Genomic DNA, 23,029 nt, shown 5'->3' on the forward strand with positions numbered 1-23,029 from the left:
GGAATTTCACATTGGTCTTTGGATTCACAGAGGTTGCCTGGCCATCTATCCAGGTGATTTCTAAGAGTTTCTGAAGGACGGTTGCAAAAGAGGAGTTGTGAAGGACAGTGGGCAGGGACCGTGACAGTTCAAGCAAGATCCTCTGTGCAGTGTCTCTGCCCACCCTCTCGCTTCCCCAAAGGGCACTGCAGCCCCTCCTTGGGAGCACCCCCCCATTACTGCATTCACACTCAGTGTGGCTGTTTCGGGTCATCTGGGCCCCCCTCCTTCAGACTGCAAGATCTCTGAGAAGAAAAATATGTCTTGTTACATTTTTGTAATGCCTATGCAATAAAACATCTAGCGAGTGTATTTGTATGTATATCTGTGATATACAATATCTATTTGTTTACATACCCATTTTTATTGAATTATGGTTGCTTTACAATCTTCTGTCAGTTTCAGGGATATAGCAAAGTTATTCAGTTGTTTTTTTCGGATTCTATTCCATTATAGGTTATAACAGGATATTGAATACAACTCCCTGTGCTATACAGTAAATCTCTGTTGTACATCTATTTTATTTCTAGTCATTTGTATCTGTTAATGCCACATTCCTAATTTGTTCCTCCCTCTCTCCTTCTCCCCTTTGGTAACCATAAGTTTGTTTTCTGTTTTACATATATCTTTATTTTCATTATATATATAATTTATTGACCACCACAATAAGTACTCTTGAGCACATCATTTCATTTAACCTTCAAAACAATCTTATATGGTTGATGCCATTCATTCTCACTTAGAGATAAGAAGACTGAGTCATAGAAAGGTTAAGTAAATTACCCACAGTCACATGATCAGTAAGACTAGGAATTAGTAAGATGTTAGAATCCAGGGTTGACACCAAGGTGTGTTTTTAGCCTCTCTGATGGAGCTGCCACCACCATTTACTTAGCATCTGCTACGTGCATTTATGCAATGTCCTTCACATTCATTATTTCCTCAACTGCAGAGGATCACAGTGAAGTGTGGATCTCACTTTAAAACAGAAAACTTCCTTGGGTGTATACCCAGAAGTAGAATTGCTGGATCATCTTATAGATGTATTTTAATTTTTTGAGGAAGCCAGAAACAATATTTCCAAGAGATATCAGCACTCCCATGTTTCATTGCAGCTCTGTTCACTATAGCCAAGACACAGAAAGATCCTAAATGCCCGTAAACAAATAAATGGATTAAAAAGGGTGTAATTTATATACACAATGGGACATTATTCAGCCATGAGAAAGAAGAACACCCTCCCAATTATGACAACATGAATGGACCTTAGGCTCCTTATGCTATGTGAGATAATTCAGAAAGAGGAAGACAAATGTGGTATATTATTACTTGTATGTGGAATCTAAAAAGGTCAAACTCATAAAAAGCAGTAAAATGGTGGTTAGCCCAGGATAGGTGGGAGGATAAGACTGATATTGTTTAAGGGTACAAACTTGCACAAGTAGTAACTTAGCCATAGAGAGCTAATGTGCAGTATTAGGAATGCAGACAGCAATTAGGCACAATAATCACCAAGCTTGGTAAGAGACTAAAATTTTAATTTTCTCAATGACAAAAAACAAAAGATAACTATGTAATGCAATAGAGGCACGAAATATAGCTACAATGGCAATCATGTTACAATATACACATCTATCAAATTAACATGTACATCCTAAATTTATCTTTGACATTTGACAACGTTATCCGTCAAATACATTCAATTGAAAAATGAGAAAACTGAGGCCCAGGGAGTTTATGTAACTTACCCGAAGTTACACAATTAGTAGGCAGTTAATCCAACAGTCAACCCAGTGTTACCTCCCACACCACAAATCACCTGGGAGAAGTGGGCACAACTGTATGTAAACAGCATTAATGGGAAGAAAAGATGACAGTTATGCTGACCTATTTCTTTTTTTCAGGTTCAGTCATTTTTAGCATCACTTGATGGAGAGAAGCTGGAGGTCTTAAAAAATGACCTAATTTCCATTAAAGACATCTTTGCAGCCAAAGTATTCGAGAATGAAGAGAATCAAGAAGTGCAAGGTAAAGAAAAAATAACGAGATAAAATAGCAAGACAAACTGTTGGTGTCATCCTTGTGAAGCTGCTGTTAATAAGCACAGCCCTTTAAACAGGGGAGAGGCACTAATTCAGCACTCCTGCTCAGTGAGCACTCCTGCTCACTTCCCAACTCTGCCCCTGCTCTTGTCACAAGAGCTGGTCACACTGGTCACAATCCTCCCTTTCTCTGGGTGGGAGCTCCTGAGTCAGGCACCTTTACTTCTCTGATGTCCAGCATGTCACAGGCACACAGCAAATGCATCTGGTCGAATGATCAAAGAGCACTGTGCACTCAATAGGGGCCCTGATGGCTAGAGTTTATGCTGCAGCGTCGAATTTTCTGTCTGCACATGGAAGTCATTGAATGAGGTTGGTGTTGATGGTGGGCAGGTCTTTGAGTGGATTTCTTTTCATATTTTTTTCCTTCCTTTTAACTTCTGTGTGTAGGAGTTAGGGTGTATTTGTAAGTGGCCTTCCCCCCGAAAGTACAGTTCTGAGAAAAGCGCATGGTACACCAGGGCTTGGAGTGTCAGCTTGTCAGTCGCTGCAGTGAGCCAGATGCACCCTCCCACGACACACTTCCAGGCAGATGATGACATGACCCAAGGAGACTAGAAGCGATGTTGTGAGAGGCCAGGCTTCCTTGAGAGGGGCCAAGATGTTCTCCAGGTCGGATGTGCTTAATGATTAGGTTGTCCCTTTGGGAGCAGAATCTAGTAAAGCATTTGCTGTGTACATGGAGAATGATTGATGTCATCACCATGCACTGCAACTGCCACTGTTTTGTGTAGGTTATGCTGAAAATTTAAGCAACCGTGGACACACAAGGCTGGCTTCTCCTAGGATCCTCTGAAGGGTCTTACATGCCATATTTTTACTACTTACTTGCTACTTGGCCTTGAACAAGGTATATAACCTTTCTGAAACTCAGTATTTTACCTATACAATGGAGACAGTGATACCTATTCCCAAGGGCTATTGTAAGGATCAAATTAGATAATATATGTAAAAGTGAATATTACAGTGCCTGGCACATGGAACTGCTCAAAGTGTTAGCTGTTCTAATTATCAGACATGCTAACACAATGCCAGGAAAATAGCAAAGATACAATAAGCTATAGCTTTTATTCACAACTGTACGTGTGATAGTGTACATTCATATCATCCAGTCTCTGGAAGCATTTTGTGCCCCGACGTGATACATACCTTTAAAAAGAAAGTCACTCAGTCTTGTCCAGCTCTTTGTGACCCCATGGACTACACAGTCCATAGAATTCTCCAGGTCAGAATACTGGAGTGGGTAGCCTTTCCCTTCTCCAGGAGTTCTTCCCAACCCAGGGATCAAACCCAGGTCTCCCACATTGCAGGCAGATTCTTTACCAGCTGAGCCACAAGGGAAGCCTAAGAATACTGGAATGGATAGCCTATCCCTTCTCCAGGGGATCCTCCCGACCCAGGAATCATACTGGGGTCTCCTGCATTACAGGCGGATTCTTTACCAACTGAGCTATGAGGGAAGCCTGATACATACCTTTAATCAAAGCTCAAACACAGGAGCTCAGATGCTGCAGCCTAGATGTTCAGGGCAGTATTATTCTAAGCATTTTCAAACTGTCATTTAAAAAATATCTGCCCCCTTATTCCCACATACTGACCTTATGTGCCTTAAGTTTAATGAGATTTATGCTCATTGCATCAAGATAGAAGAATCAATTACACTGCAGCATAGAAAAAGGTCAGTATCAAAGAGACAGCTGGAGAGCAACATTTCTGAGCATTTGCGTGTTGCTATGAAGTCACAAAGGATGACAGCCTTGTCTTTGCTTTAATAATGAAGAAACTAAGACACTAGCTGTCAAAGGTCCTATGGTTTGTATTATGGACCCAAGATGAACTAATGTAGATGCCTCTTTTCCAGAGTAACAATCACCAAAAAATGCAGGCTGTTTTTCTTCAGCTTCATGATACCTGAGGTAGACCTCTGTCCTACTGGGGGTGTCATTCAGAACAGATAAAAAGAGGATCCCTAACATCAAGGAAATATTATTGCCTGTATAAGTTAAGGCAGCATTGCATCCCCAACAAGTACTATTTCTTGGAGAGGAAACTTGATTCAAACTGTTAAATAGAAAATGTTACTCCATGTGTTATGTTCCAGTCTTAATACAGAGCTTCAATACATGGAGATTTTTGAATCTGACCAAAAAGCAAATTACAGTCTTGAACAGCTTGCTTAGGAAATGGTAGATTCTTCTCTCTTTAAGTGATGGAACCCTGTTACCTCCCATAATACAATACGTTCATTTTCCTAAAGGAAATCTCCATATTATCAAAGCACTACTAATTTTAATTAATTTAATAAATAGATGTCATATAAATACCTAAAGAAGAACAGGAAAGAAGAATACCAGGATTGTCATTAAATCAACCCAGTTATGATGGAGTGTTACGAACTCCAGAAAGGTGAGGGATTAACTAAAAGCTGTCAAGAACAATCTCGTCAGTGAGAGCGAGTAGATAATCCAGGAGCCAAATTCTAGGAGAAACCAGAGCATTTTCAGCATATTTTTTCTTGTAAGCACTTATATTTCTAAAATACCTCTAACACCTAAATAATTTATTTGATTGTCTCAGAAAATGTAATAAACTGTCATTCTTAGATAAATTTAATATTGGGCTCCTGTTTTTAATAATGTTAGCTAATGATTTGCATGTTTATCTTTCCAGCAACATGTAATTTTATTACACTGCCATGGGTCTCTAATTTGGTTTCCCACTGTTGTAAGGAGATTTTTAAAAGCTATTTCCTCTTTTCACTGCCTTGGTGAAAAACTTCTCAGCAACATGTACAGACCGTGTTGCAACATTCTTTATTATCTGTGTTTTTATCTACTTTCATTTTTCTCTGTGATGATTTTCCTAAAATGTTTGCTCTATGTTATTGGTATATTTCTCTGTTTTATGACACAAATGCACATTTAAAAACTAGAGATACACAGAGTACATATATCTTAATTTAGTATGGATATTCAAATATTTTTAATCTCCCTATGTTTATATCTTTGCAGCATATAACAGTATAGTTATATAAAACTTTAGTGTTTACAAAATACTTACACATTTGTTTTATTTGGTCCTTACAATAACACTAAAAAGGAGATGGGTGGGTTTTCTTATCCTAAATTTACAGAAGAGGAAGTGGAAGCTAAGAAGCCTTGTGACTGGCCCCAGTCACAGACCCACTAACCACAGGAGCTAGGGAAGAACCCCAGCCTCAAGTCAGGCTCTTTCTGCCCTGCTGTGCTGCCCCACGCAGATGAGAAGGACCAGGCAGTTGGGGTATGAGAACTTGTGGGAGCTGCCCTTCTAACTTTGCCCATTTAGAGAAGGTGAGACCAAGACCTCTGACTAGCAGAGAGAGAATCTCAATTTTTGATGGAATCCCATTCACTTTCTCTCTATATCTCCCTTTTTCTGCTTGTGACTAATGCCTTTCTCATCCTGGAAGGCTAGGTTCAAGCATCATCTCCTTCTGGAAGCTTTCTTAATACCTATGCTCAACCTTTGCAACAGCCTGTTCTATCTGAGCACTCGCCTTATGGATTTTTATGATTTGCTTGTATCACTTCACCATGGACAAAGACAGCCATCTCTCGACCCCAGGGCACATGCCTCTCTCTGCCAGCCACAGCTACCCTGGCCCCCATCCCTGTGACTCACTCCCCTCCACCTCTGGGCTCTTACCCAAAAGTCACTTTCTCAGCTGGGAGATTCTTAACCCCCAGCTGTCCCTATTCCTCTTCTTTGGTTTCTTCTTCTCCATAAAGCTTCTTACCTGACATATATGCTTTCCATCTCTAGTATCTTTATTGACCCGCTCCCTGGTGAGAATACGTATATAAATTCTAGGGGATGATAAACTGATATAGGCCTGGCTATCTTGACAAGCTGCTGATTAACCATTTTGTCTCTAAAACAGAAACAAAGACAGGCAGACAAGTGTTAGCTACAGAATTTCTCACACAGCTCAGGCCTCTGAAGCTGCCATCTTCACCCACTAACATAAGCCAGGTATTTCCTTCTCAGGGGGTTTTGAGATCATGTAGTCAGGCCAGACAAATGATGCTTTTATACTGTACCCCCTCCTCACCCCAGACTAGTGATACAACCAACAGTGGAGTCAATTCTTTTATTTATTTATTTCTTATTAAGGTATAGTTGAATTATAGTGTTGTGTTAATTACTGTTATACAGCAAAGTGACTCAGTTATACATATATATACATTCTTTTTCATATTATTTTGTGTTATGGTTTATTGCAGGATATTGAATGTCATTCCCTGTGCTATACAGTAGGACCTTGTTGTTTCTCCATTCTATTCATATATGTACCAATTTGCATCTGCTAATCCCAAACCCCCACTCCTACCCCCTCCCACCCACTCCGCCTTGGCAACCAGTCTACTCTCTCTGTCCTTGAGTTTGTTTCTGTTTCACGGATAGGTTCATTCGTGTCATATTTTAAATTCCGCAGTAAGTGATATCATATGGTTGTCTTTCTCTTTCTGACTTACTTCACGTAGTATGATAATCTCTAGTTGCATGAAATCAATTCTTTAGCATTTATCAGAAACTTTAAAAATGGCCTCAACTTGTAGATTCAAATGAGAGATAGAAGATGGTAACTTTTAAAGATCTCTCCTTTTCATTGCCCATCAATGAGATTAATTTTATTTCATGTATATGACATGTTATATAATCAGTATATTAGTAAATATGGTACAACTGATTAGTAAATTATTTTTCAATAATTATTCATTTTATCACCTGTTATGTTCCAGGCACTGTGTTAGATTCTCTGGATTCAAGAATGAGCAAAACAAATACCATCTGCACCCTTAGGTAGCTTCCAATCTGGAGGGAAGACATACCATTATGAAATATTGTATGACCAGGCAGGTGTCCTAGGAAACCATGAGAAGTTTCTCTAGAGATATGTTGTTATAGGTGTTAAGATAAAAGTAGATGATCCATGGAGACTAATTCTGCTTGCTCAACACTGTGGCTCTGTGGACACAAAAGGGCGCCCAGGGGTATCATTAAGGGTTGCCATGCTAAGCATAACAATACTATTAGCCTTAAATACAGTGTTGTCCCAGGGCTCTCAGCCTGAGAAACATCATTAATTTGTTCACGCAGTCATTCAACAAATAGGCGCTGACCGTCTATACCTGTTATGGTATATATGGTCCCTCCCTGCCTTCATCCTTTATGTGCCCTTCAGTCTAGCCCAGGGGTGCCCCAGCTAGAGCTGTGAGCAGCAAGGCTTTACCAGCCCCCCACCCAGCTGCAGCCTGCTACCTCGCCACTGTGCTTGAATATCTGGGCACGGCTCATCTCTTCCCAGCAGCTGGAGGGTGGGCTGCTGCCACCCCCGACTTATACTCTGACTGCAGGCTGTAAGGTTAGGGGAGCTGCCACATTCTGCAGGATGAAAAAGAAATCATGCTTCTTACTTCTGTCATTTTCTATTTCCAGGCATAGAAGAAAACAAAGAAGAGTTTGCTAGCATGCTTACAGAGCTTCTCTTTGAATTACATGTTGCAGCCACACCTGACAAACTCAATAAGGTCAGCCTCATCTGAGTCTGAGTGTTTTTGTTTGTTTTTTTAAAAAGGTCTCGGTTGTAAAATTCCAGAGATTCACCTGAAATAGAAAAACCCCCAAGCCCCAAATGGCACGTGGTGGGAGAGGAGTCCCAGGCCAGAAATTAAGATTTGATGAGGCAACATCATGAAATGTAACTGTTGAGAACATGCCAGGCTGTGTGATGAGACCTGCAATTTAGTTGCAGCTTCACTGGTGTGATCTTGAACAAGTCACTTCTCCACAGAATAGGATTTTATTCAAAGCAGGGTTATCTTCAGCCTACGGGAGGAAAGAGGCTGAATTACCAAAGGGCTTTTGCAAATTCCATCTCCCATCACCTCGAAAGTGACATGCCAGAATCAGGCAGAGAAGGCACACCAGCCAGAGCCAGGTCCCCCGCACGACCCTTCCCACTGGAAAGCTGGTGCCTCGTCCTAAGATCTAAGGCCATCCGGGCTTTCGTGGTCTGGGTTACTCTGATGGTAACACAGGATGTTTTGCAAGTTTGTACAAGGTCTTACTATAGCATTTCTTAATGAGGTCACTGAGCATTAATTACTTAAAACGGTGTCATTTTCCCCCTTCTCTCTCTCTTTCTTTTTCTTCTTTATAACCATCAGTGATTGACACAGGTCCTCACTCATCAGGGTGAGTGAGGAAAGGGCAGACTGAGGCAGGGAGGTGCAGAGATGAGTAATTCTTTATCTCTGATAGAGGTCACCGATTCTGGCAGGTCAGTGACTTGAACACAGTGGGGAAATTGCCTCATTCATCTCCGCGCAGCGGCTGCCACTGCTCAGACAGTGTGTGTGTGGTGCCCCCAAGGTCTCACTGGCTTGCTTACATAGTCAGGTAAACCTTTGTCCCTAAAAGAAGACACACCAAGGATAGTTTTGTTGGATTTTGTCTCCCCTAATCTTCTCCCTGTTAACTTTCCATCAACACTCTGTGTTAAACTTTGACGTGCAAGCTTTCAAATGAGAAGTCAGTTTCACACAAGCTCAGATAAAACTTAAGCAAACAGCTTAAACTGCAATGCAAAAGCTAGTGAGTCTGCCCTTTCAAAATCCAGGGAATAATACATAGGGAAGGTGGTTTATGCTTGGTCAATAACTTTAAAGGCCACATGTTGCTCAAATTGCACTCATGTGAAATGAAATTCATCATAGTTCTCTCCTCCCCCCCCACCACCCTGAGGTGAGAAGACCTGGCATGGCTAGAGAGGAGCAGAGCCATCCTTCATCTTCCCAGTGTGATACATTATTAGGTTCATGAAACACTGAGGGCTTCATGGAACATGGCAGAAGAAATTTGCTTTAGCAATGACCCTGGCTAAATTTCATATATATATTATATATATATATATATTTGTATGTATATATTCTATCATGCTTTTATAATTGGTCAGGAAAAGTGAAAAATATACTATGGCTTTTCCAGAGTGACTGTCACTTTTATTCCTATCTGAATATCATTTTAGAATGCTTTCCAAAAATTTCTCTAGCCCTGCGGTATTCTCTCCATACATTCTTTCTATTATGTCCCTTTTCTTACTGTATTTTATCAGAAAGCAACAACAAGGTGTTTTTAAGGAGGTTGAATAATTGCCCCACCACTCTTTAAACATACAGAAAACCACCCTTAATGGATTAGGATTTGATCCAAGTCATGGGATTGGCTTTGGTGTCTCTGTATTTGTACAATAGACATATTGCTTTGGTTGCCCGGGGGGTCCTTTGCAGGCCATGAAAAAAGCTCATGACTGGGTGGAAGAGGATCAGACTGTGGTATCAGTAGATGTGGCTGAAGAGTCAGAAGGCAACACTGAGAAGGAAGAAAAGGAAGAGAAACCTGAAAACCCTGAAGAAGACAAGAAGAAAGAAAAGACAAATAAGACAGTCGAGGTAAACATGTTACAGATCATCCACCTAAACAGCAGTAATATGTAAATTTTATTAGCAGCTTCATTTTAAGTGAGGCAAAGCCATTTCATTTTTATTTGTACCCTATTCCACACTAATATGAGTATTAATGTAATAAACACTAAAATCCCTCTATGCCAAGACATTTCATGACTTAGCACAGATATTGTAGCCTTCCTCCATAGCTTTACAATGATAATTTAAAGGAAAAAAGATCTTTAAGAACATAGTTGATTTATTCTTTAGGGTAAAATTCCATCCTATATGCAAATTTGTAACCATAAAATGTCTTTATGCCATTTAACTAATGAGGTAATTGAAGCTTTTTTGAAAAAATTTCATTACCATAGTTTTTATTCTGTAGTTTAATAAATTTATATGTGCGTAATTTAGAAGCTGCCTGTGTTTAAAAAAAAATGTGTTTGCAATAACTTCATTTTACATTGAATTTTAGATAAAGAAACTTACAATTTAGATCACTCTAAAGAAAAATATCTACTGAGGTCTATTCACTCAGCCATCCTTCTACACGCTTTCTTGAGTATCTGCCTGTTATGTGCCCAGCATTACATGAGAACTGGGGCGTGTACATGTGTGTGCTCAGTTGTGTCTGACTCTTTGTGACTCCATGAGCCTAGCCTGCCAGGCTCCTCTGTCCATGGAATTTTCCAAGCAAGAATACTGGAATGGGTTGCCATTTCCTTCTCCAGGAGATCTTACCTACCCAGGGGTCGAACCCGTGTATTTTGCATCTCCTGCATTGGCAGGCAGATTCTGTACCAGTTGGGCCACCGGGGAAGCCCGAGAACTGGGGACCCAGCTATAAAGAAGGATTGTCATGGCCCTGGGACCTGGTGACACTTCTATTTTATGGTAGCATTTCCATTTAGAATAGTCTACCCATTAAACTTTGGGTAATTTTTTTTCAGGTCATATTTGTTTGGTTTTCTTCCCAAGAATTATTTAATATTTTTAACGTTACAAGATTTTTTAGAAAGTATCTGCTCAGTGAATAATTTTCTGACTTATACTTTTTGCTTTCAGGAAGTATACATGCTGTCCATTGAAAGCCTGGCAGAAGTAACAGCTCGCTGTATTGAGCAGCTTCATAAAGTAGCAGAATTAATTCTTCATGGACAAGAAGAAGAAAAATCAGCTCAGGACCAAGCAAAAGTTCTGATAAAGTAAATGTTACTTTTAAGTCTTATTTCTCAAATTGTATGTATTTGTATCATTCAAACGTGCGCACACAGACCCATGTACACCCTTGGCAGCTAGAGATTCCGATCGCAGTCAACTAGTCCCATTGCTCTGCGGTCATCTTGAGAAATAAGGACTCTCTTAAGAAACGAGCATGTTAGAATAGTAATAGTTAGCTAGACATTCCAAGAATTATTTTTGGAGAGATCACTTCATGGGAAATAGATGGGGAAACAGTGGAAACAGTGTCAGACTTTATTTTGGGGGGCTGCAAAATCACTGCAGATGGTGACTGCAGCCATGAAATTAAAAGACGCTTACTCCTTGGAAGAAAAGTTATGACCAACCTAGATAGCGTATTCAAAATCAATTTGTGGAGCAAATTTTTCATGGAAAGACCTTCCCAAAACTCATCCTTAGTGTCTGGTGGCATTTTTCCTCACTTGTCCAGATTTGGGATCTAGTTTAGATTTTCATATCTAAACATGTGGAAACCTTACTTTGCTGACTAAGGTCCCTTTCATCAAGGCTATGGTTTATCCTGTGGTCATGTATGGATGTGAGAGTTGGACTGTGAAGAAGGCTGAGCGCCGAAGAATTGATGCTTTTGAACTGTGGTGTTGGAGAAGACTCTTGAGAGTCCCATGGACTGCAAGGAGATCCAACCGGTCCATTCTGAAGGATATCAGCCCTGGGATTTCTTTGGAAGGAATGATGCTAAAGCTGAAACTCCAGTACTTTGGCCACCTCATGCGAAGAGTTGACTCATTGGAAAAGACTCTGATGCTGGAGGGGATTGGGGGCAGGAGGAGAAGGGGACAACAGAGGATGAGATGGCTGGATGGCATCACTGACTCAATGGATGTGAGTCTAAGTGAACTCTGGGAGTTGGTGATGGACAGGGAGGCCTGGTGTGCTGCAATTCATGGGGTCTCAAAGAGTCGGACACGACTGAGCGACTGAACTGAACTGAACTGCAGGGAAGACACCCTAAATCTTTCAGAGCTAAGTATTTGTTTTAGTAGGTCAGGGTCTTGGAAGTATAAACCTTTGAAGATAATTACATTTTCAACATGCCACACAAATAGAGAAAAGACAGCTTAATGGACTTCTCAGCTAGTCTCACAGAAATATACAAACCACCCCCACTGTTCCTAGGGACTTACACCAGCTCTGCATATCTGAATCTGGCAGTGATGGTCACTATGGTAAGCCAGTTCACTGTGGATTGCTTGTGTGTGCATATTTGCTGTAATATGTTTGTTCTTCAATAAGCTACTATTATTAGTTTATCTAGTGAAATAAAAATGTGTATATATGTAATGTTATGTACATGAAAATAGCTGGTATCAAGTGTTCATTAAAATAGTTGATTATGGAAGTGAAGAATAAGCCATTAACTTTTAGGCACATGACTATATGCTGTGGTATAGAGAACTAGCACAAATGCCCTCTCCTTATTATAAATATATAGACACAGGAGCCAAAATAAGAGCCTCCTAAAATATATGGGTGCATGCACACAGGCATACACACACACACGTCTGAACACTTTCACTCAACTAGTCTTCTCTTATTACTAAATTCAGCAATGTAGGTTGGGGAGCAAATTTTTAATGGAAAGACCTTCCCCAAACTCATTCTTAGTGTCTGGTGGCATTTTTCCTCACTTGTCCAGATTTGGCATCTAGTTTAGATTTTCATATCTAAACATGTGGAAATCAAAGATATTATAAGCCCTGCACAATCCTGCCCTTAAAATGCATACAAAGAATATGTACTTGTCTCAGTATAGAGGGAAAAGGAAACAGTAAAATAGGAAAAGTTTAAAGTATTGAGGAAAAATCTGAGTACTATTTACGGTGCTGATTTGAAAGAGGAGGGCTGAAGTCAGAGGTTTCTGAGTATGGAAAGCAGAGCCGTACCCTTAGCTCCTTTCCTATTCCCAGCCCCTGACTGTCCCAACCTTACCAAGCTGCTCCAAGAAAAAGGTAATAAGGCCTCATATATGTCTGTATAGTAAGTGCCTTACCATCCACGTGCCCAAGAACATAGGCAGAACTACTCTTTGCCATCTCCAGCCTTACTCCTGACCCTTTTTGCAGATAAGTCTTGGATGGGTGGAAGAGGGGATAGATGGATATAAGGCAACATACCTGAATATGTAGTCTAGACACAACCCCTATTCATCAGAATGAAACTTACTTCCACTGACATCACTAAATCTTTTAATGTGTAAGATTCTTAACTTGGAGTTATTGTCTTGCTAATAGCATTTTAATCGCTGTTCATGTAAGTATATATACTTGTTAAAAAATTGGGCAATATGCACATTGTTAGGTAATTAGGTTTTCAGTTTTTGTCATCATCTTCTATATTATGACAAATATTACTTTGTTAAATATTTGTATCTACCTTGTGTTATTTTCTTGGGGTAAAGTCCTACATGTAGAAAAGGCTGGAATAAGCACAGAGTTTTGATGTAAGTCTTAAAAAACATATTCTACAGTATCTTTGATTTGAGGCATCTCATAAAAACATAATCAAGATATAAAGAGACATATGAGTTTGAATTCCAGCTCTATCATATTCTTGTCCTAAGCAAGTTACTTAACCTTCTTAAATGTCAACTTTTTCATTTATAAAATGGGAATAATCACAGACCCTAACCAGACTACCTGACCTGCCTCTTGAGAAACCTGTATGCAGGTCAGGAAGCAACAGTTAGAACTGGACATGGAACAACAGACTGGTTCCATATAGGAAAAGGAGTACGTCAAGGCTGTATATTGTCACCCTGCTTATTTAACTTATATGCAGAGTACATCATGAGAAATGCTGGACTGGAAGAAGCACAAGCTGGGTCAAGATTGCCGGGAGAAATATCAATAACCTCAGATATGCAGATGACACCACCGTTATGGCAGAAAATGAAGAGGAACTAAAAAGCCTCTTGATGAAAGTGAAAGAGGAGAGCGAAAGAGTTGGCTTAAAGCTCAACATTCAGAAAACGAAGATCATGGCATCTGGTCCCATCACTTCATGGGAAATAGATGGGGAAACAGTGGAAACAGTGTCAGACTTTATTTTGGGGGGCTCCAAAGTCACTGCAGATGGTGATTGCAGCTGTGAAATTAAGATGCTTACTCCTTGGAAGGAAAGTTGTGACCAACCTCGATAGCATATTGAAAAGCAGAGACATTACTTTGCCAACAAAGGTCCATCTAGTCAAGGTTATGGTTTTTCCAGTGATCACGTATAGATGTGAGAGTTGGACTGTGAAGAAAGCTGAGTGCTGAAGAATTGATGCTTTTGAACTGTGGTGTTGGAGAAGACTCTTGAGAGTCCCTTGGACTGCACGGAGATCCAACCAGTCCATTCTAAAGGAGATCAGCCCTGGGTGTTCTTTGGAAGGAATGATGCTAAAGCTGAAGCTCCAGTACTTTGGCCACCTCATGCGAAGAGTTGACTCATTGGAAAAGACTCTGATGCTGGGAGGGATTGGGGGCAGGAGGAGAAGGGGACGACCAAGGATGAGATGGCTGGATGGCATCACTGACTCAATGGATGTGAGTCTGAGTGAACTCCGGGAGTTGGTGATGGACAGGGAGGCCTGGCGTGCTGCGCTTCATGGGGTCGCAAAGAGTCGGACACGGCTGAGCAAATGAACTGAACTGAATGAAGCCGTTATTAGGATTAAATGTGATTATGCATACAAACGTACTTAACATGGTACCTCAGTGACTGTTCATTATTATTTTCAAATGACCAAAATGCTGGTCCCTTGGCAATAGTCTTAAACCCCTACACATGTGGAACTCAAGCCTAGTAACTTCCTATGTATGTTTTTGCTTCTAAAAAGAGGTAGGGTGGGAATTAAACTGTTTTGACTGCGAGTCATGGAAGAATACTAAGGGAAATTTCTACAGAGCATCTTCAAACTTGTGTGCCCTTCTTTTAAAGGGAATGCTGTATTAGTATCAATAATTGTATGAACAATCCAATTATTTACCTTAACTAAAAATCCCCAAATCTCTCTTTTTTTCTTCTTTCAGATTAACTACTGCAATGTGCAAAGAAGTGGCCTCGTTATCAGAGAAGTTTACAACTTCTTTAACCACTGTTGGGGTAAGACTGTAATACGGGCTCTTTTTTTCACCTTTTTAAAGGGAAGGTCTGTTAGGGGCTGTGAGATGAAGTAGAGGATGGAATGCTTTCTTTGATAGCTCCACAAGCAGAAATGCAGCCAAGACATTTACTAAAATGAGGTTTGAGCATCTTCTTTGGCAACAGGTGGCTCGAGGCTCTCACCCGATTGAATTCTAGATGCGACCATGTCAGTTATACAAGATATTGGGTGGATTTTCAAACCTCTCTGGGTCTCATTTCCTTTATTTGTTAAAGAAAAAAATATCAAATGAAGATTCCTTCTATTACTTAATATCTGTGATATATAATACCAAAATCTCTATTAAAATAAGTCATTCTTAATATTCACATTCACTTGTCCTCAAAGCCTGTTTTATAAGCCACACAAGCTTTATTGTTACACTTCAACTTTAATCAAAAGAAAAAAAATATTATCAACCAATCTGTAGAAGTGTTTCTGTTCTTAAAGTAACAAATTTGAGAGGTTTGGCATTCCTTGGAGATGTGGCTTCTGGTTATTTTCTTGAGAAATCAGTCATGTTATATAACTCCACCTAGTGGGACTGGAGGAGACAGTGAAAGTTATTCCTCTTCAAGGTTTCCACTTTTCCTTTAAGGCCCTGGATGCAAGAGCAGATGGTTCTTTACATGAGAAACAGCAAGTTTTGCTTCCTGTCTTAGCTAGGGTGTTTGGGTAATAAATGTATCAGTGTCCTGCTGCTGCTGCTAAGTCGCTTCAGTCGTGTCCAACTCTTAGCGACCCCATGGACTGCAGCCTTCCAGGCTCCTCCATCCATGGGATTCTCCAGGCAAGAGTACTGGAGTGGGGTGCCATTGCCTTCTCTGATTAGTGTCCTAGGGCTGCCTTAACAAGTACCACACACAGGGTGACCAGCACAACCTCAACTAATTAAATCTATAAAGCCCTATCTCCAAATAAGGTCACATTCTGATATACTGGAGGTAAGGGCTTCAACATATATCTTTGGGGGCCACAATTCAATCCATGACAGGCAGTAAAGGAACTTTATTAAAGGTGGTGGAGATGTATGAGCAGCTGTGGGGACTTCTCAGCAGAGCTCATGTACCTTCTCTCTGGAGTGTTGCTATTAATATTAATGTGACTCAACTCCAGCAGTTCCCAGTTCTCTCCCTTCAAATTCTAGGATCCTGGGTGAGAAGGTTTGAAAGGCTCAATAGCATGCCTCAGATATCCATCTGGTGTCACCAGTAGTGACTGAGGACAGAGTCATTGCATGTAGACCTACCTGGCTGCTGTGACGCACCTCCCCTCACCCCAAGAGAAGGGCAGTTCTCAAAAAAAAAAGCAGAAATGATTGTAGACCGACTGTCAGGAGATGTATGCCTCCCACATTTCTGTAAGTGGCTTAGTTAATAAAGGATGAGCTACATACCAATGATTCATTCTGCTACCAGAGAATATGGTCTGCCCCTCCTGTTTTGCAAAACACCAGCTTTTAATATTTGCCTGATTTTAGGCCTTCAGCAGCAGAGCTTCACTGTAAGCAGGCAGAGTGAAGGGGGGCTGCAGGTAGAAGCTTCTTCATAGGACAGGCTTGATAAAGTACATTTATGTGCACAGCATTGCCTAGGTTAACTGATGCTTGTGCACTTGGCCTAACTGCTAGATTTACAGAGAGGTGTGAAGTCTTCATCAGAATGGAAAGACCTTGGCGACTTGGCTTCCCAAGGCTCTATTGTATCCTCTTTTCACTCTTTCTGCTTTTTTCCCAGTTTACTACCTGAGACACTGAGTCCCAGAGGGGTGAACTAATTCACCCAGGCTTCTCAGTTAGTCTCTCAACTCCCAGTTGGCTGCCCATCAGACACAGGAGGCAGACAGCTAACTGGCTCTCTATAGTTTCCTAGTGATGAGGTTATATATGTCTTTGTGTATATGTGCCGTATGTTTTTTATGATTCATGTTAAACATGAATTTCTTTTTAAAATTTATTTATTTTTAATTGAAGGATAATTGCTTTATAGTATTGCATTGGTTTCTACCAAACATCAACATGAAACAACCATGGGTATACCCATGTTAAACATTAATTTATTTACATTGATTGGTAATATTCATGGGATTGCTTTCCATTGTCTTTAATGTAGTATATTCCAACACAATGCTTCTCAAACCTTAATGTGCAAGCGAATAACCTAGAGATCTTATTAAATGCAGATTTTGATTCAGTGGGTCTTGAATGAGCACTGAGATTCTGCATTTCCTACAAGCTCCCAGGTGGTAGTAGTGCTCCTGACTCATATCCTACTTTTTGAGTAGCAAAGTTCTAGCAGATAAGTATGTACTTGAATGAATATACACACAAAAATGAATGAATATACACACATATACACATAAAATACACACACACGTGTGTCCAAATGTTTGTATATACAAAATCAGGAATACACAAATTATCATTTTGAAGAAGGAAAAAACCAGATCTAAAGATAGTTTATGAAATGCCATCTCACCACAACAGTACCTCTTGTCTTGTGCTGTAATAAATCATTCACATCAAGTCATTGTTTCTGTTCTCTAAAAGAGCCATTATTCATAACTTGAAGTTAATGAGTATATATTGCTCTCCAGACTCTATTTAAATTGCTTGCACATCTCATTGATTCTGAAAGCCAATGTCATTTTATTGCCCTCATTTTGATTATATTTTAGAGGTTTATTGATAATCAAATAAACATGAAAGCAAACCATAATGGATTTTCTGGTTACTTACTAAAATGACTAGGTTTTTAAAGAGTTTTTTCCCAAGACTCCATTATGCTTTCCCCAGTAAGACATTATTTAGCCCTCAATAGAGTAATGTCAATGAAAGTGGGCTGCTCTGGGAAGATAGACTTCATTTATATCCTTTTGTTTACCATAACATTTTTTGAGTACCGTGAGAGAAAACAGCCTATTAAGACTGCCGTCTCTCTTTCTAGTCCCTTTAATTATTTATTGTCTAACAGTATACTGAACATTTTAGACAGAGAAGACTGTTGATTAATGGACCAATAGCAGACATAATAATAATGGTTACATGGACACCAACACTTTTTGAACACCTGCTTAACACTGGACTCTGTATTCTGCACTTTACGTATATTCATGTTTTGCAAACTGGAATCTGCCAACCTGTTTGCAAGTTATATTCAAGAGTATTTTAACTTTGCTGCCAACCTAGAAGACATACCCTAAAACCAAGTACCTGTGCTTGTGTTTAAAAGAAAAATAGACACACTAGGGCAGTGACTAGTAAAGGCAAGTAAAGGTACTTAACCTGTCTACCAAATTTAAGGGGACCATCTCTCAAAAAGAAACAAAGAGACAACCTCAGTCATCTAGACAGATGCAATATTTTAAAAATCAAAATGAACACCAAAAGTCATGGTGAACAAAATATAAAAATTTTAAGTAAAGACTGAAGCTGACTCTGTCCAACTCAATCTCACTCACCTCCCCCTAATCCCAGACCTGATACAAGATTTGAATGGTTTAAAAGGTCTGAGTTTAAATTTCTAGCTACATGACCTTAAATAACTTATGCAACCTTCCTGATTCATATTTTCTCATCTGTGAATCAGAGTTATCGTGGTCCCTGCCTACCCCCTAAGATCTCCGTGGAAATTAAATGAGATCGTGTAGGGGAAGCACCAAGTATGAAGCCTTATGTATAGTAAGCATCCCACGTCTCCCCTTCTTCTCTAAGAGATCCCTCATAAAGCCAGCGTCTTAACACTTTGACAAGCCTTGGAGTATGAGCACCTAATCTGTCAATTTCATACTTTTGATTCCACAGAGCAACCAGAAGGCCGAGGTCCTTAACCCCATGATCAATAGTGTATTGTTAGAGGTAAGTGGCCCCCCAGAGAGAAAATGCTTCTGAATTAAACCAAATGTTAGAGCTACACGTTTTGTCTTTCTCCCAGGCAGCAAATATTACTGCAGTTCTAAATTTTATCGTCTACAGTCTTTTTGGAGTACATTTGTATAGTTCAACCAGCTGTAAACCCTCGAGTGAAACAACAATACCTAATTTTCCATAATTCCTGATTATAAAAAGAAATGCTAAGCTTGCACATTATTTCTGTCGCTGTTTCCTCTGGCAGAAGCACATTTCTGCTGCCAAGTTTGACACCAGATTTAACACTGTGATTATTGGCTGCAACGAGGGATTCTTGCTCAATGGTGATTTTTTGTAAAAGTGGGCACTTCCCTCCATTCACAATAACCTTGGATTTAGCTGGGTCTAAGCTCCAGACTGGCAACAAATGACAGGTAAATATTTAGCGTCTGCCCATTCACTAACCAGAGGCAAGATCCTCTGTGACCACTCACTCCATGGCCTGCCCACACACCAGGACATTGTAACATGGACATGCAGCTGCCCCACACAGCTGTGGCTTTGCCAGAAGCAGCGATGTAAAAGAAAGAAAAGGGACCTAGGACGCCTCATTCTTGACCCATAGGCGCTGTGTTCCATCTGTGGCTAGTGGGGGAAATTCTTCTATTACAGATCAGCCATAAGGAACTGGCACTTCTGTAGCCCCACGGCACCCAACTGAAGCCGCAAGGTGTTGACAAGTTAGGTTTGAATATAAGCAGTGTATATACAGTGGTTTCTTGCTCTCTGAAGTACCTATCAAATGCAAAATTTGGAAATTACAAAAGTGAGGGAGGGCTACATATAAATAAATAGCAATGCACTTAGGAATTGGGTCTTACCTTTAAGGAAAACTTACCTTTAAGGAGTAACAGTGGTGACCCTAAGTGTTATTGCTTAAGACACAGCCTCCCAGAGGGATGGAGTTGAGATGCAGGGAAGATTCTGGAGGATAGAGCTAAAGGAAATCCAGGCAATCAGAGGCAGAACATGGAACCCGAGAACCTTTTCCTTGGCCACCCAAAAGGCATTAGCAGATGAATTACTGTTGGTCATGAAGAGTATGAAGTCAAATCATTTATTCATTCCTTTGGTGGAAGTTTTCTCCTGTTTTAATTACCTGAAACTTTAAGTGGTCTCTTGTGGAATACTATCTGTTAGAGCACCCATGAACATGAAGAGCAATGTCAAATATCCAAACCAAGTGGAGGGTACCAACATGAATGGGAAGATGACAGCATTCAAGGATCTGCCATGAATAATTGCACAATATCTCCAGTAACCCATTATTGTTTATTCATCTATACATGTTAGTCACTCAGTCGTGTCTGACTCTTTGCCACCCCATGGACTGTAGCCCACCAGGCTACTCCGTCCATGGGATTTTCCTGGCAAGAATACTGAGTGGGTTGCCATTTCCTTCTCCAAGGGATCGTCCCAACCCAGAGATCGAATTCAGGTCTCCTGCATTGCAGGCAAATCCTTTACCGTCTGAGCTACAAGGGAAGCCCTTCTTCATCTGTAGGTTAGGACAAACTACAGCCTCTTTCATGCTGTGCTTTTGTGTTATTTCAGGGCAGTGGGATTGATCTGGAAAAAGGATGAGTAAGACTGGACATAATGGGTATTGACTATACACACATAATATACCCTAAAGTTTAAGTGTTAGTCACTCAGTCATGTCCACCACTTTGTATCCCCATGGACTCTGTTCATGGGCTTCTCCAGACAAGAATACTGGAGTGGGTTTCCATTTCCTTCTCCAGGGATCTTCCTGATACCAGGGATCAAACCCAGGTCTGCTGCATTGCAGGCAGATTCTTTACCATCTGAGCTAAAGGAAATATACCCTAATATACCCTAAAAGTCTATGGAAATGGCTTGCCTCAAGTGAATTCTTCTCTCAGTGTAGATAATTCAGAGCTGGTTGCAAGCCATCCAACAAAACGTGTTTATATCTGCTTTAAGCAACAGCATTAAAAGAAAAATATTCTAAAATAGTGTGGGATTTGAGGAGAACATGATCAAATGGGAAGAATTGTCAAGCTGGAACTCTGACAGTAACCCTTCAATGACAGTGTTCTCCATTCACAGGGCTGCAATAGCACCACATACATACAGGATGCCTTCCAGCTGCTGCTGCCTGTCCTGCAGGTTTCACACATCCAGACCAGTTGTTCCAAAGCACAGCCATGACCTGGCCAGACTTCATCTTGTTAAAGGAAACAGTGGGCCCTGTTGCTCTGATGTGCATTTCATGGGAAGTTTTCCATGCATCCAGCCACAGACGTCCGTTTGGAGACACTACAAGCAATTTTGCACAGACAGTATTGAAAATGCAAGTTTAAAGAGAGTATCATTTCTCTTAATGTATATGGTTGTTTTTACAAATAATTATGTTTCTTTTATATTAATTTAAACTTTCACAGCTTTGTATTGATAATTTCCTTTAACCTAGAGTTCACTTACAAATATTCATTTCCATTTTCCTGGTTAAGCATGTTATCTTTGGCAAGTTCTAGACTTTAAATTTCCACTTAAAATTTTCCCATTCTTATAGTATGACTTTAAATCAGTTCTTATAGTGGACTTAGTTTTATTATATAAATGCCATGGGCAGAGATAACACTACTTATAGATTTTTACCTATTATAGTGAAAGGGGAATATAGGTGTCTCTTTATAGTCATTCATTCTTCAAACAAGCATATATTGAGCTCCTACTGTGTGCTCACAGTAGAAGAACATGATCTCACCCGGTAGAAACAGATATTCTGAAAGAGGACTTACAATCATTCTGAAAATGCTTTACAATACAAATAACTTTTCTAAACCTTAAAAAATTTGACCAACAAGGTAAATAAGTATTTTTTAAAATGTTCTGCCCCTCAGCAGATTGGATTTTTCCACATTCCTTGAACTTTTTTATCCAAAACTTTGCATATGGCCTGAAAATACATATGATAAGGGATACTAAAGAATATTTTGTTTAAAACTGACTTCTTATGACCATAAGTACATAATGGCATAATCACAGAACTTGCAAGTATTTAGATAGAATATTAGAGGGATTACAACACAGTAGACCCCCAGGACTGCACTTCAAAATCTACTACAGTTGAGTCAAGCTATTCCATGAATACACAGATCACACTCCCTGCCGGCAAATGCCATCATTGCTCCTAAAGACAGAAAATACTGATATATGGATAACTAAATGGTATTACAATCCAAGAGGCTACAGCGAAGACCCTGCAGCCAGGAGAGGCATTGTCAAAGGGCAGTTCTCCCCTACAGCCCCAGTGTTCACTCTGGGTAGGGGTTTCATACAACGTTCTTGTCTGGGAGCCCAGTGACATCCCTCCCAGGTACTATCACAGGGTGTCTTATCCAGTGGCTCTCTTCTGGTGAAACAAAGCCTGTACGTTAGCCTCATTCACATTTGCTTTTATTCCTCTAGTAGAATAGACCAACTTTTGTTCCATATAGGTAAAGTAGGGATCCTTTCATATCATCCTACTTCTTAGCAATTTATTTTCCAATATCCTGCATTTCATTTGTTTAACTCCCGAAACAGTCAAATGGAAAATATAAGAAGTTATTTATAATCTGGAAAAAAATTCTCTGTGGAATCAATTAAAGGTGGTTTTTCCTACTTGCTTTTTGATTGCCTGAAATATTTCTGCAGTTAAATCTAGAGAACAATTAACTGATGAAAATGTTACATTTGCCTCTTCATAAATTTTAGACTTTTCATGTATAGAGCAGAGGAAAGGGTTGAGATTTAGTTTCTTCATATCAGAGTTTTTTTAGCATCAGACGAACTTATGGGTGTTAACAGGAAATGTAAAAGAAACAGATAGTTGCAAAGGGGCTAGAAATTAGACTTTAAGCCTTCACTCACTTAGTGCATAGCAAAATTTTTAATCATGAAATGAAATATAAATCTACAAAAGAATAAGAGAATTATTTTTTAAGTGGTGACATTATTTGCATTGCACTTATATATCTTTTAATGATAGGATGTGAGGATTGCCAAGTGAAAACATAGGCTGAGAGATGATTCCTGGGGCCTAGCTCCATGGTCTGTGAATTACATTATTTAAGAGAGAATCATCATT

The 23,029-nt window shown here is 39.9% G+C and overlaps 1 protein-coding gene across 5 annotated transcripts in view; it reads left to right on the plus strand.

Moving 5' to 3' along the window:
• The window catches only part of FAM114A1 (family with sequence similarity 114 member A1), a 70,462-nt gene extending 47,889 nt beyond the window's left edge, over positions 1 to 22,573 (plus strand). For all 5 annotated transcript variants that reach the window (XM_040238018.1, XM_040238021.1, XM_040238019.1 and 2 more), the window contains 7 exons: positions 1,944 to 2,067; positions 7,623 to 7,714; positions 9,476 to 9,637; positions 10,700 to 10,839; positions 14,911 to 14,983; positions 18,826 to 18,879; positions 21,004 to 22,573. In XM_040238018.1, coding sequence (XP_040093952.1) covers positions 1,944 to 2,067; positions 7,623 to 7,714; positions 9,476 to 9,637; positions 10,700 to 10,839; positions 14,911 to 14,983; positions 18,826 to 18,879; positions 21,004 to 21,105 — 747 coding nt within the window. In that variant the 3' untranslated portion in view covers positions 21,106 to 22,573. The remainder of the gene's footprint in view (positions 1 to 1,943; positions 2,068 to 7,622; positions 7,715 to 9,475; positions 9,638 to 10,699; positions 10,840 to 14,910; positions 14,984 to 18,825; positions 18,880 to 21,003) is intronic.
• The last annotated feature ends 456 nt before the right edge of the window (positions 22,574 to 23,029 follow it).

This window comes from Oryx dammah, unplaced genomic scaffold (assembly GCF_014754425.2).
Source record: "Oryx dammah isolate SB20612 unplaced genomic scaffold, SCBI_Odam_1.1 HiC_scaffold_3, whole genome shotgun sequence".
Taxonomy (NCBI): Eukaryota; Metazoa; Chordata; class Mammalia; order Artiodactyla; family Bovidae; genus Oryx; species Oryx dammah.